Genomic DNA, 14,136 nt, shown 5'->3' on the forward strand with positions numbered 1-14,136 from the left:
GGTGAAAACATATACCTATGTTTTCAGTGAATGTCAGAGCTGTATCCATCAAGAGACAGTCGGTGTCCACTTGACCTCCTTGGATTCGATACCAGTTGGCTTGCAAATCTAGAGAGCCATCAAATTTGTCTTGAAACCCAGTTTGAGAGCTGTCATTCATTCCTATAAGGACATCATCTAAGGCCCACTGGGCAGAATGCTTCCCTGAAATCAGATGAATACAGGTCGTTAGAGAAAGGTTCATTTGGTAGAATACCTTTATGACCATGATTTTAAATTAAATTGTCTAGAAATTGACAGCAAATTAAGATACATACAATAAAATGTGGCTTTAACTATCTGACCTAAACTGTCCCTAAGCAGGACAGTTGGGGGAGCAGTAACTTGCCATGTTGGGGTTGCCACCATCGGAAAGCCGTTGCCAGTGTCTTTGCCTCCCGTGGCAAGTCAATGGAAATGATCTGTGGTTCCAGAAATGACATGAAGTCCAACTCTCGAAGTAAATGCCAGAGAATTCCATTGTCATTTGAATACTGAACAACAAGCCCTGAGTTAAGAGATATAAATCCAGTTACTTAGACAGCTTTCCTAGAGGCTAAAAAGGCAATGAACAGTATTTTTTAAATGGCAAGACTGCAGCAGAAACTCCAAATTGCGGCGCATAGAACGAGGGCACATTCATCTAACTTCCAAGGAATGAATTAGTAGACCTGAAGGCTCATCAATTTCTTGACAGTTTCTAATGCACCAGCTCCCAGTAAATGGGGAAAAAAATACATAAGCTCTTTTAAAGACCACTTAGCTTTGTATGAGCAGTGAGTAGTTTGGTAAAGGGGACATAAAAATCCACTCCAGATTACCTATTTGAATTTTAGATTCTGTCCTGAATATGATGAAGTCTCACATCATTATTATATACTCAGAAGAAATATCTCAATCTCCCCAGCACAAAATCAAGTAGTGCTTTTTTCTGCAGAAGCACCAAACACTAAACAAGGCCCATCTTGGAATTCTATTAAGTAGAAGGTCGCTTTACTGGCACGTCACACTTTGTCACACCTTGGGCACTGAAGCTTTCACGAAGCTAAATTATTAAATAGCAAAGCGGAAAAGCTCACTTCCCTCCGATGTTAGTTCAGCCTTCCTTTCTCTGTGTCACCCTTTCCCCATCTACCCAATGTCCCTGTGCCTGTCACCAAAGTGATGGGATTTAGGGACCTGCACATGAATATTTAAGGGACCTCATGTGCTCTCCCTGTTAGTTCTCCCAGAAACAGTTTTATTTTTAAAAAGTACACAGGGAAAGGGGAATGTTGAATGCAAACGAAAAATTGCTAATTATGAAATAGTAGGTACCAATAGGAGATATATATCTATATATATACATGTTTTGTTTTGATGGGAGGGGCGGGGGCTTTGTTGGCATATACCTAATTGCCTATCCCATAACTCTTCCTAAGACTGTTACTGTACATTCATAATTATGACTGCAGATACTAAACTATTTTCTGAGTATTTACAGCAATTGTCTTCAGTAAAGCTGTGTTTGTTATATTACCTTTATTATATTCTAACCCTTTTGGAAAATTTTAAATTATTCATGGTACATACAATAATTTTAAATTTCCCATTAACTGATCAGAATATCCTAATCCCTTTGTTTTGCTGCACAACAAAGAGTTTACTAAGGTCAAGTTTAAAAAAAATATTATGAGAAAAATATAAAGAAAGCCTTTTTTTTATTATTAAATTTATTGGGGTGACAATTGTTAGTAAAATTACATAGATTTCAGGTGTACAATTCTGTATTACATCATCTATAAATCCCATTGTGTGTTCATCACCCAGAGACAGTTCTCCTTCCATCACCATATATTCGATCCCCCTTACCCTCATCTCCCACCCCCCACCCCCCTTACCCTCTGGCAACCACTAAACTATTGTCTGTGTCTATGAGTTTCTGTAAGAAAGCCTTTTAAAGCTAATCGATTAACACATGGAATTGTGGTCACCACGTATAACAAGGTATGATGTCAGGAACAACAATGACTAAAAATATGCAAAACAATGAGAAATCTCAGGAGAATTAATCCTACCATATTTAAAATAGAATAAATCATCGTTTTTTAATGAGGATAAAAGTAGCTCAAAGAATAGGAACCCTCTGGGGAGATAGTATGCTGTGCACAGGTGTAGAGAGGGGCAGTTAGTGCTTCAGTGGGTGAGGTGAGAACCATGTCTTGGAAACGTGAGTCACACCAAAGGTTATGAAGACAATTGTAAGGCAAGCTGTTTCAAATATTTATTCCAGTCAACTTGATGAGCATCTGGCAAAACTCTATTTTCCAATCCTTCATGTTTGCTCAAAATATGTCCTATGGCTTTTTAAGGAGATTTTGGGTGGCTGAGAGAACAAACACTTTAAAATTTAGTTTTACTTGTGGCTATTAATCTGGGTGAATATGGTTTACATTTAATAAGATGAGAGAGAGAGAGAGAGAGAGAGAGAGAGAATGAACATGAATACTTTAGATAGGTATATCTGGGGTGACTTATTCAGGAGGTAGATTATAGTACCAGAAATGAAGCATCCTGAGACTAAATTCTCACTGGCTGGTCCTTTCTAGTACCTTCTACTCAAGTATGGTCCAAGGACCAGCACTTGCATCACCTGGGAACAGGCCCTGTCTGTGTTGGTTTTAAAACATGTCCACAAATTCTTTGATGCGCCTCCCTTCAAAAAGTTGAGCTTAATTCTCCTCTGTTTGAGTGCAGCTGGATTTAGTAACTTGCTTCTAATAAATAGAATATGGTAGGATTGACAGTGTGGGACTTTTGAGACTAGCCCATAAAAGGCATTGCACTTTCTTCCTCGTTCTCTGTGATGGATCTCTGGTTGTGAGTAAAACCAGCCGACAGGTAGGAAGGACACTCAAGCAGCCTAGGGACAGGTCCACATAGTGAGATACTGAGGCCTCTGGCCAACAGCCACGTAAGTGAGCCATCTTGGAAATAGATCCTCCAGCCCTGGCTGAGTCTTCTGCTCACCACACGCCCCCTCCCCCTTCCAGCCTTTGCCAACCTCTGAGAGTCCCTGGGCCAGAACCACCCAGCTAAGCTGCTGCTCACTCAATTCCTGACTCACAGCAGGTGGAAGATAACAAATGTTTGTTGCTTTCAGTCACTCAGCTTTGGAGTAATTTGTTATACAGAATACCACCCCAGTCCTTCTGAATCAGAATCTGCATTTTAAGAAGACTCCGAAGGGATTCAGATGGACATTAAAATATGAGGAGTACAGCTGACGAGGTCCATACTCCATGTGGTTTCTGCTTGTTGCCTTTCTCCTTATTACTTTTTCCAGGAGAGTCATGTACGCCTTCAGGAAACAACTAAGTCTGCAGAGATGAGGACCCCAATTCCAAAGGACAGTGAAGGAATGCCTCCCAGAAAAGGACGGAAGAGCAAATAAATGAAATAATGGAAAAGAGCAATATCCATATTTTATATCAATTGCTGAGCCTCATTAGCTGTGGGATCTAACACACTGCACATCTGAATAAACCAAGCCATTTTAGCTCATCTCCTGAGTGTTTAAGGCATGTAAAACATTTTTCTTTTTAAATTACAACTCCATCTGCATTTTGCCCAGTCTTATTGAAAATAGCCCAATTTTGATTTTAATTCCAAATATGTAAATTGAGGCTTCAGCTTGGGTAAGTAAAAAAATCTTTACTTTCATCACTGGAAAAGATTTGTTCAAGGATTTAGGCAGATTTACATTTTAACAACCAGTTTTCAATAAAAGGCAAAGAAATGCCTGTGGGATGTGAATTACATGGACAGCAGTGAGTTCAAGAAAATGGCTCAAGAGAAGTTGAGAAAAAGTTACTTGTGCTTAAAGGGATTCTAAGGGAATTTGTCCCGAAGGGCAGATAACAGCAATTGTAGTCAATTGTAGGTTAAGTACAGAGCAGAGAGCCTCCTATCTATGAAAAGTGGATGTTTCCTACTATGCTTTGGTCAGAGGTTTTGTTTGTTTGTTTGTTTGTAGTTTATACACAAATAGAGGCACGGATTTGTAAGTTTCAGAAGAGTCATGTACACAACTGCTACACTCTCCCAACCACAAACGATTTTAAAATAGTCACTTTATTACAAGGGTGAAAGAAAACCTTAAAATGTTCCACCTTCCCAATCAGAAAACAAGTCCCTGAGGACAGGACCCTGCCTTCTTATGCACTCCTTCAAGTTCCTGTCTGCGTGGCAAAGCATGTGCTCAAGAGATATTCGTTTGTTTTGAACTTCACACTGTTTCTGTAGGTGAGCTCATAAAAACTTAGAGTATGTGGCTGCCTGGCCTAAAAGCCGTCAGTAGGTTTCCCAGCACATGCCTCAGGCCCCTAACTCCTTGCCATGGCAGCTAGATTCTGCCTGCTCCTTCCTTCAGATCACTTCCCACCCTGTAGGAGCTCCAAGCCACACTGTCCTTCTTTCTGTTCCTCCAACACCAGTTCTTTTCAAGGCCTTTGCTGTTCTTCTCTGTGGAAAACTTTCTCTGAGCTGTGCTGGCCCTTCTCATCCTTTAGATTCCAATTTAAATGTCACTTCCTCAAATGTAACTGGCTGTATGCGACGTCAGAGGGGTGGTAGATAGGGGGAAGGGGTTATCACTGAGTGAGGGATATAAATGATAAATGTCTAACTATCACATTGTTCTGTACACCTGAAACTAATTTAAAAAAAAGTCACTTCCTCAGTGCACCTCCCCCCCCACCAGTCTATCTAAGTCAACATTTCCCCCTGCATAAGTTTACTTTCCATCTCATCAGCTTATTTCCATCTATCCCATCAATCTAACAGCTTGCTTATTTCTTTTCTTGTTTATTTTCTGACCCCTCTCACTAGAAGGTACGTGCCCTAAGGGCAGGGGCTTAGTCCGCTGTAGGCATTAGAGCCACAGTGGTTCTTCCCCTGCTGGCACATGGTGCTTTGCATTTCTTGTCCCCTTCACCACACTCTCTCTTTCTGTCTGCCACATGGCTGGCAGCATCCAGAATCTACCCAGCAGCTGCTTCATTATCCTGGGTTCTGGAATGAGACCTTCAGAATACCCACAGTGAAAATGTAGCACAAAGGAGCAATCTTTTTTTTTTTTCCATGTTAACCCACTGAGGTTGGAGGGCTGTTTGTTACTGCAGCATCACCTAGCTCGTCGTGGTGGATGCATCTGAGATTTGAAGACACTGTATCTGCAGCCCACTAGAACCGTGTATGGCTTACAGCAGGTTCTTAATAAGCGTTTGTTGATGTTCGGGAACACAAAATGGTCTATAATGTTTCTAGACTGCTGCTCCCGTAAATGGATGATATGGATAACCACTAGACTAATCGTACTGGGATACTCAGAAAAAGTCATGAAAACTTTCAGGAAGTGCTGATCCGGCCAAGGGCATGCAGAATGGATGAAGAGAGCTACCAGTGGCTCTACCGACTGAAAGGTACTGCTTAAGCCAATATGTTTTCCACAGTCACGCCTTTTGCAGGACGTTTATCAGATCAAGGTTTGGAGGAGGACCCATCAGAGAAGCCCATGGAGTTTGTGCTAGGAGCCAACTCACATTCAGGCCCCCTTAAAAAATCCCATTGTATCTGTGGAGCCCATGAAGGCCACTTGTATGCTTCAAACCTTTTGCATTTCTTTCAGAACTGAATCACTGAGGCAGAAGATGGTATGGATGCCCAGAGAGAGTGGTCTGTGCAAGGAAACTGGCAGTACTGCATGGTGGTTAAGGCACAGGCTCTGGAGCCAGTGTCAATAGTCTGAATCCCTGTCATCCACTCACTAACTGCATGCTCTTGGCTAACTTACTTGACCTCCTTGTGTCTCAGCTTCTGCATCTGTAAAATGGGCCTATTTTAGTACCTATGGCAAAGAGGTATGATGAAGATGAAATGAATTAACACAGATAAAACACCTGGAACAGTGTCTTACATATAATAACTACTCAATGATGTTAATGTTCATTATTACCAAGAACTTTTCCTTCAACCCAAGGATTTTACTACCCCCACAATGTCTATCGGCTGGAGGGAGAGTTTGATTTGCATTCGACAGTGCCCTATGCAAACATGTTTCTAGTCGTAGCACTGAATGTAAAACTCTCTGCTCTTGTTTTCTCCCCGTAGAAAGTTATAAAGCAGCAGGTTCCCTAAAACAAATGTGCTCTGAGCCAGAGCAGACATGCTGTTTCTCAGGTTTAAGGATCCGGATGAGAAATCTTAGGGATCATGGCTTCATGCCGCTACCCATCCAATGATGGAGGAGAGAAGAAGGAATGACTTAGGGTAGTGGATCACTTGGCAAAATCCTGGCCCAACTTTGGAAGAAAAAGGACGAACCTGCTAATAGTAACTGTAATTTCTATGGAAATAGAGCAGCTTACCTTCATTTCTAGCTCTTGGTTTAATGCAGGTAATCCCTGAAGTTTTGCTTCCAATTTGTACATAAAATTGAATGAGTCTGGAAAAAAAAACACACACAAAAAACAATTTGGTTTACTTGCAAATAGGTGAGTTCAGAAAAGATTTAACCTTCTGTATTTTGACACATTAAAAAAAATCCTGTAATTCTTAAGTATTATTTTTAAACAGGGTCTGTAACCAGCAGAAACAAGGTAGATTATATAGTAAGTTAATTCTGTAACCATTTAAAAAAAGTTAATTAATATGACATTAATTTTATTCTGTAATAATGATCTAAACAAACAAAAGGAAAAAATTTAGCCCCATTTCACTGTGACAGTGTGATATAATTTGATGAAATCATTGAAATAGGAATTCCTTAAATCAAGATAATACTATTCTTGGAAACTCAAGATGAGAAAAAATCTAACATTAAGAAGTTGAATTCTACATTTGTTTAGGGCCAGATAATGACCTGTATTACTGAGTTAGACTAAGATGGTTTAAATTTTCACAACTGACACTCACTCAGTGTGATGTAAATTAAGCCTCAGTCCTCAGTAAACCAACCGAAAGAGCCTAGACAGACAGGCTTCTAGGTGGAGGACTCAGAGGAAGAGGAAAGAGACTGAAAGCAGAAACTATGATGCAGAATCCCAGATTTTAGTGAAGATAAGGTCCAAAAGTTTCAAATATTTCTTCACTTTCCTTTCTTTCAATTCCCTGATAATTTAATTGATAAATAAAAGCACAGTGTTTCTTTAGGTGTGCTACTATTTCATTTGACCTTAAAACCAAGCAGTTACTGATTTTACCAGTAGGTGTCAGTGTAAGTACTTTAAATTTCTGGAGCAGTTTTCAATAAGCAAATACAAACAAACTTAGATCAATGGGGATGCATCATTTTTGGACACAGAATTTAAAGTGAAAAAAATCTTTGGTTTACTTGGCATATATTAAAAATAATACCAAACAGTCTTCATAAGAACGCAGAACTTTAGAAAACCAACATTAGAGCTACAACCCTAGGTGATGACTGTATTCTGATTAATAAATTGTGGTACAAATTTTGTAGAAATTACCTATTTTATTACCGAGTTAAAGGTAGGCTTCATTTTTGCAAGTCAGAATCTACACATAAAAACATTACTATGTAAACCCTCAATAATGGAACAGAGGTTTCAGGTTAAGAGCACAGGGTGCGGGAAATACGACGCTCATGGGGAAGGACACTGATTAACTACCTACCTGATGCTCCTGGTGTCCAGAGGGACCGTCCTTGCCTCCCTTTTCCCGGGGCCATTGAAGTAGAGAGATTTGCCGTCGTTCAGCGTTCCGCAGCCGGTTCCAACCTGACCTCCAGTTATCTTGTACCACAGAGGGCTGAGCTTGCCCTCAAACCTATCGAACATCTCACTGTGATTAGGCACATTAGACACACAGGTTCCTTGTGCGGCTTTCCAGAAAAGAAATAGAGAGGGGAGAAGCTTTGTTGAAACCATTACACATTAGAAGGTACATTCTGCGCATGGGCAAAAGAGGCATTTCACAGGTGTTGGGGGAAAGAAACCACATGAAAATTTGTGTCTCAAATTGACTGCTGCAATATAGCCATCACTATCATCATCAAAAACATTATTCCGTCTCTACAATTTTTAATTAATTGATTAATTAAATGTATTGGGATGACAATTTTTTAATTAATTAAATGTATTGGGGTGACAATGGTTAGTAAAGTTACATAGGTTTCAAGGGTACAATTTTCTTATTTTTTAATAGGGAGACATTGGGAATGACACATTTCCATGGCTCTTGCTACTCAGAGGAGTTTTACAAACTGAGAAATAGATTTTGTCCACAATAAAATCTGTCTGTTTGTTGTCCTTCTATTAGAGGATCAATAAGGGGAGTTAATCCCAGTTTTTAAAAAAACACTCTGAAACCATGAGTGACAGCACTGTCCACAGAAGGCCTGTGATGACATCTGTTTGTCTTTGGTCACGCTCCAGAGAAGGGCACAGCACTGAAAAAACTGGGAAGGATCCTTTTGAAGTTGCCTCCAGGAAAAATTCTAAAAAACATTTTGAAGCTTATAATATTTTCTCTTTAATTTTACTCTTTAACCTCAGCTCCCTTTTTATTTTTGCTTATGGCAACATTCAAGGGTGACTGTGGTCAGAAAAGACTTCTCTTGTAAAGTTCTCCTTGGCAGTCTTGGATTGATCATTTCATAAGTTGATTTTTACTTTAAGTGTAAAAAATTACATTTCTTTTAAAAAGCAATGTAAAGAGCACAGGGAGTTCCTGTAGCCAAGTGGTTACAAGCTTGGGCTTGGGTTTTAGAATGACTACAAGGGTTGGAAGCCTCGCTCCTGCAACATTGAGGTGTGTGACCCTGGCAGAGTTACTAAGCTCTCTGTGCTTCAGTTTCCTCAACTGTAAAAAGGGACAATAACAAAACTATGGCACTGGGTTATTGTTAGCATTAAATGAGATGAAATAAAAGGCACTTACTAGAGTGCCTAGCATGAAGTAGGGACTCAAGCAATGTTAATTATTATTATTACTAATAAAAATTTATGTTGTCATGTTTTTTTTTTCCTTAGGCAGCTCAACACTACAAAAAATTTAGCACCTTATGGGCCTGGGTTGCAAATTCCTATAGTTAGAAATTAAAGAAGAACAAATGCATAACTGATTTCCTTGGAAGAAATCACATGAATATAGTAACTAGACATACATGTTTTACAAACAAACAAACAAACCATCAGACATGTCTGAGGTGAGCCCTTACCGGTGTACCCTAGGTCACAGAAACACACCCCTGAAACACAATCCCCATGGCCACTGCAGTAACCGGGACAAGGCTCAGATATGTACACTCCGTCTAAACCAAAGGGAGCCACGTTCTTCTGTGAGCTGCTCTCCTGGATCCACCGGAATCTGGTCTTGCTGTTGGGAAAAACAACACGTTTCTCATACCAACATTTCATAGCAAAACACTGAAATACAGAACCGTGCAGAAAAAGTCAAGAGAGATTTAATATCTATTTGAAAGTCATGTCCACGTGGTTGGACACTTAACTTTCATAAGGTGTCTCACTCAGACCTTTCTCAGAACTTCTTGTTTTTTTCTTCATCATAAATGTTTCTATATCAGGAGAATACCAGGCACAGAAGACTTTTGATGGCCAGAAACACAAGAAAGGTTTTTACCTGTGTATTTTAAGAGGCTATTTGGGAATTTTGAGCCCACAAAATAGAATGTTCTTCACTAGGACATATAAGGGAACTCCGGCTATTTGCCACTGGCATGATCCTGGCAGGGAAGGGTTAACTTTGTACTAACAGTTCTATTCCCACCTGTTTCCTTCCTCTTCACAATTCATCTTCAAATCTCCAAGACGCTCATTCTATGAACTCTTAACCACCAGCTGGGCTGCCAGTGAACACTGGTAACTGCCAATGAACAAAAGAGGGACCTGGTCCCAGGGCTTCAAAACCCTGGAACCAAAGAGGGCTGGGCTGCTGCCCAATCCTTCTCCCCCCACAATAACAATGTGGAGGCCGCCAAACTAAAACTTGTCTCAGTTGCTTTCCAAGCTTTTTGGTCCTTTCAATATATCTCTTTACTTTTAAAAAATATGGAAACCCATACACATCTATAATTTCATACCAGGAAAATGCTTTGCTTCCTAGTTCTACTGACATCAAAGAGGGAAGATGGATTAGGCTATCTAGATTTCAATTAATTTTGTTGCCAATATTTATAGACTTTGGAGTGAATCCAGTTTCTTAGTAAACAAGGGTAAAGACTCTCAAAGATTAATGAAGATTGTCAAAGATAACTGTAGACAAAGACAGTTCCTTCTCTACTTTATTATTGTAAAAATAATATGGCTGTATTAGAACTCATTTTTTTCTGGCTCTTCAAATAGCTTTGGTAATTTGGCAACACTGAACTACAACTCGTTTATCCTCATTACTTTAAGTTCCTTACTTTTGGCAAATTTGCAAAATGTTACCAATAGTGTTGTTTACTAGGAGTAAAAGTGTTCAGAGACTAATCGTCTATTAATGCAAATCTTAACACATTCTTCAGTGTGTTAAGAGGAAGGTAAACACATTTTAAAATTTTTTTGGAGCTCATTCAAAATATATTGGTCTTATTTTATAAGGCAAAAGACAATTGAATTAAAATATTAGAAAAGCAAAGCAAAAGCAGGAAAATAAAAAAGGAAATCCAGTTACAGAATCATGGACCTTGGGAAAATTCCTCCCATTGGGGTTGTAGTGTTAGTTAGCCTGTAAACATATTTTTACTCTCAAAGGAAGTAAACTGAATTGATGAACAGTAACTTTTGCTAATTGCTCTTAAGAAAGATGGTAAGGCCTCTGTGTCCATTCCAAATTACAGGCTGCATAGCTATAATAAAAGAGGCAAACATGCCAATTCCCTGATATAAATCCTATTTGATTAGAAGTCATGCTTGCTTTTTCTTTTTATGTTTCTATAATATAATCATGGATTCACAACTTCTGTTTCATGAAAAGTAAAAAAAAAAAAAAAAAAAGAGGTAAGAACAACTTCTTTTCTCCACCTAAGCTCTCCCACCTGGGCAAGATGACTGCCCCACTTCACAGAAGGAGCAAACCCAGACTGAGGCCCAGATGCAGTTGGAAGGTTGAAGAATCCTACCTTTAGGGAGAACTGTAGAAGTTCTGGTAACTTGATAGCGGATGGAGGGCAAGTGAAGGCCTTTGATGCATGTCTGATTCTGGGGGTCCTGAATTTTCATTATAATAATAAAAGAATCAAGGTCTGGTCTGGCTAGAGACTAGAGGCACCGCTGTTTGTAGACCCTAAGGGTGCTATAGAGCCAAGAAGCAGAATGTGCTGCTAGGTATTTGAGAAGGAAAAGACCTCAAGAGCTCAATACTCAGGAATCCATATTTAAATAAAGAAAAACCAAAACAAAACATGATGAGTGATCATTCGGTTAATAGGGTGAGTCCAGGACATGGTAAATCATAGCTGCGAGTCTAGCTGGAAAGCTATATTTCAGAGTGAAAGGGCAAGAGATAGTACCTCGTTTCCTCCTTTTAATACTTGCTAGTTGGGTTTTAGTTGGAAGGTGCAAATCAAAGCAACAGAGGTTCACTGATCGCAACGTAAGTCAAGCTTTGCTGCGTCTCCCTCTCTCCTAGTTATACCTGGTTCCTGAGCCTACTGCCACTCTGTTCTCTCAGGAGCGCAGTCTGGGAATTGAGTACAAGTAAGTTAGCAGCCCCTGGGTTGCTGGAATAGGAGCAAGAACTCTAAGCATTTACTAAAAGGCAATCAGAGAGAAATCATCAGAAGATGGGAGGAAATAAGTTGGTCAAACTTAAGCTAGTAAGAAAGTCTAGATTCTACATAGTTTGTCTTTTTTAAAATAGAGGAGACACAGCTTTGAAATTATTAATGTATGTGTACGCACGTGCTATTCGTGTCTTTTCAGGGACACAAGGCAGACTGCAGAACAATGATTTCTTGCTAAACAGCACTGAAAACATACTTTAAAAAGGGAAGGTCTTTAGTGTAGCTAATCATCTATTGCTGGTCCTTATTCCTCATTCAACATCCCTTCATTCAACCAGCATTTGCCAAGTGCCCACAACATGCCAGGCAGTGCTGGGGCTAGGCACACGATGGGGGCAGATATCCTATGTGGTTCCTGCCTCATGTAGCTCTCAGTCGAGTGAGGAGACACACTTAATCAAAACCCTGCACACACAAAAAATGTAAGTGTGCAAATGCTGACAACTACCCCACTAAGCAGGACACAGAGCTACGAGAATGTGTAACAGAGGTCTTTGACTGATGGTCAGGAATGAGGTGAAGGAAGTAATGATTGAGGAAGAGACAGAACTTAGTCTCATGCAGTTTTATTAGAAATCTCCATAGTGTGGTCTGACTATGCAGATCATTGAACAAAACATGCCCTTTGTCCTGCACGTCTCAGATAAGGAAGCGGCAGAAGATGAGACCCTATCTCTGTCCCCTTCCCCAATTACCTTTGTTTGGAGGATGCCTGAGTGACCACAACAATTGGTTTCTACACCAACCCCTTCCTTCTACCACCACACTTCAGAGAGGTGTTGCATTTGTCTCTCAAACCAGGAAGGCTCCTGTGTATCTGTTTGTCTTATGCAGAGGTGCACAGGTGATGGGTGGTCATGGAAGGGGCATTCTGCAGATGACAAAGCAACTGTATTTTTGGCCCTCCCCAGAGATACTAACTTTTTGCATTCTGCACAGGGAACCTAGAGCAGGCTACATGGCATACTGTATGGTTGGGGTTGCTGCAGAGAGTCAGCAGGAGTGCCCCAGCATGCATTTACCACCTTCGATGTCTACTTCTGTAGGCAAGAGCCATGAGAATTAATATGAGCAAAAGCTGCTCCTTTGAGAAAATCAGCTTAGAATTATTTGTGAAAGAGCAATGTTCTAGTAACTATTATAAGCATGTTGCCTTGTGGCAAAATAGTTCCAAATTTTGACAATTTTCACACTTAGAATCTTCAGCTTTCCAACACTATATTTGGAGATATCTGAGTTGAACATATTGCAGAAGGAACAACAACAGCTCATTTACTTGGGTTAAAGTAGAAACATATTTACTATTCTTTAGCAGAGAACTCTTCGTGACAAATGCCATCAACCAACAAGCTGGATGGTGTTCAAATTAACCAGGAAGCTGGATTCTAATGCAGAACATGTCTTCTTCCAAAAGCTGACGTCCAAGAAAATATTGATACATTGGGAGCCTGAAAAGACTGATATTAAGGACAACCTTCTCTTATTTCTCGTGGCTTTACCAATTGGGTTATTCCCCTCAACATCAAACAGACTGCAGTTTCAGATGGCACGCTTTTCTATCTGGCTGTGGGGACTCAACCAGATTTGTGTCCCTTGGCTCCTGATTCTGTTGATGACTTTCACAGGAATGTCTGCCAGCACCCTGATATTCCAGTCATTGTGGCAAAGATGCACCACCTGGTGGTCCCCAGCTTCACGGCAGGCGGTGCCTGTCGATTTGAAAGAGCCACGGTTGGGTCACAGTTTCAGAAAAACATGGGGAGAGGCAGGCAGTGGTGGAGGTGAGCAGTGACTACAAGGGCTGCAGGGTGACATGCACAGCTTGAGATGGGTACGAAGCAGGATGTGATGGTGATCTAGCTACAAACGAAGGTAGGTTCTTATGGAAAAGGAAAGGTGTCGTAGAGGGTGAAGCCTACGACACCAACAATTGGGAAGAACAATTGGTTAGGAAGCAGACTGTCTTAATCAAGGGAACTTTCTTGTCCTGGACATGGCTTGTGGGAGAGGGAGTCCCTGGTAACAAGAGTCTTGCTGGCTTTCAGGATTCCTACAGTTCAGTGGCTGCTATGTGCTTCTCATTTTTTAGTTAAAAAAATTTTTTTTAGTGGGAGTGTCTACTGTGGTTATCCTGTCATTATCTCACCATTACATGTTGAATATGGGTGGAGTAGAAACTTGTCTTTTTTGTTTCTAGGTCTATGGATCAAGAGGAGCCACATCCAGGGAGCCCATCCACATCCTGACATGATGTACATCGTGAAATCAGCGGCCTAGTGCCTGATGATGTGATGGAAAGTTTGTTCACC

The 14,136-nt window shown here is 40.4% G+C and overlaps 1 protein-coding gene across 4 annotated transcripts in view; it reads right to left on the reverse strand.

Annotated features, from left to right (window-relative positions):
• RELN (reelin) overlaps positions 1-14,136 on the reverse strand; it is a 504,226-nt gene that overhangs the window by 94,718 nt on the left and 395,372 nt on the right. For all 4 annotated transcript variants that reach the window (XM_074340625.2, XM_074340624.2, XM_074340623.2 and 1 more), the window contains exons 29-33: positions 9,260-9,417; positions 7,714-7,921; positions 6,447-6,523; positions 389-547; positions 16-204 (exon numbers count right to left, since the gene is read on the reverse strand). In XM_074340625.2, coding sequence (XP_074196726.2) covers positions 16-204; positions 389-547; positions 6,447-6,523; positions 7,714-7,921; positions 9,260-9,417 — 791 coding nt within the window. The remainder of the gene's footprint in view (positions 1-15; positions 205-388; positions 548-6,446; positions 6,524-7,713; positions 7,922-9,259; positions 9,418-14,136) is intronic.

The sequence above is a fragment of the Rhinolophus sinicus genome, chromosome 4, assembly GCF_057876585.1.
Source record: "Rhinolophus sinicus isolate RSI-liver-muscle chromosome 4, RSI-T2T, whole genome shotgun sequence".
NCBI lineage: Eukaryota > Metazoa > Chordata > Mammalia > Chiroptera > Rhinolophidae > Rhinolophus > Rhinolophus sinicus.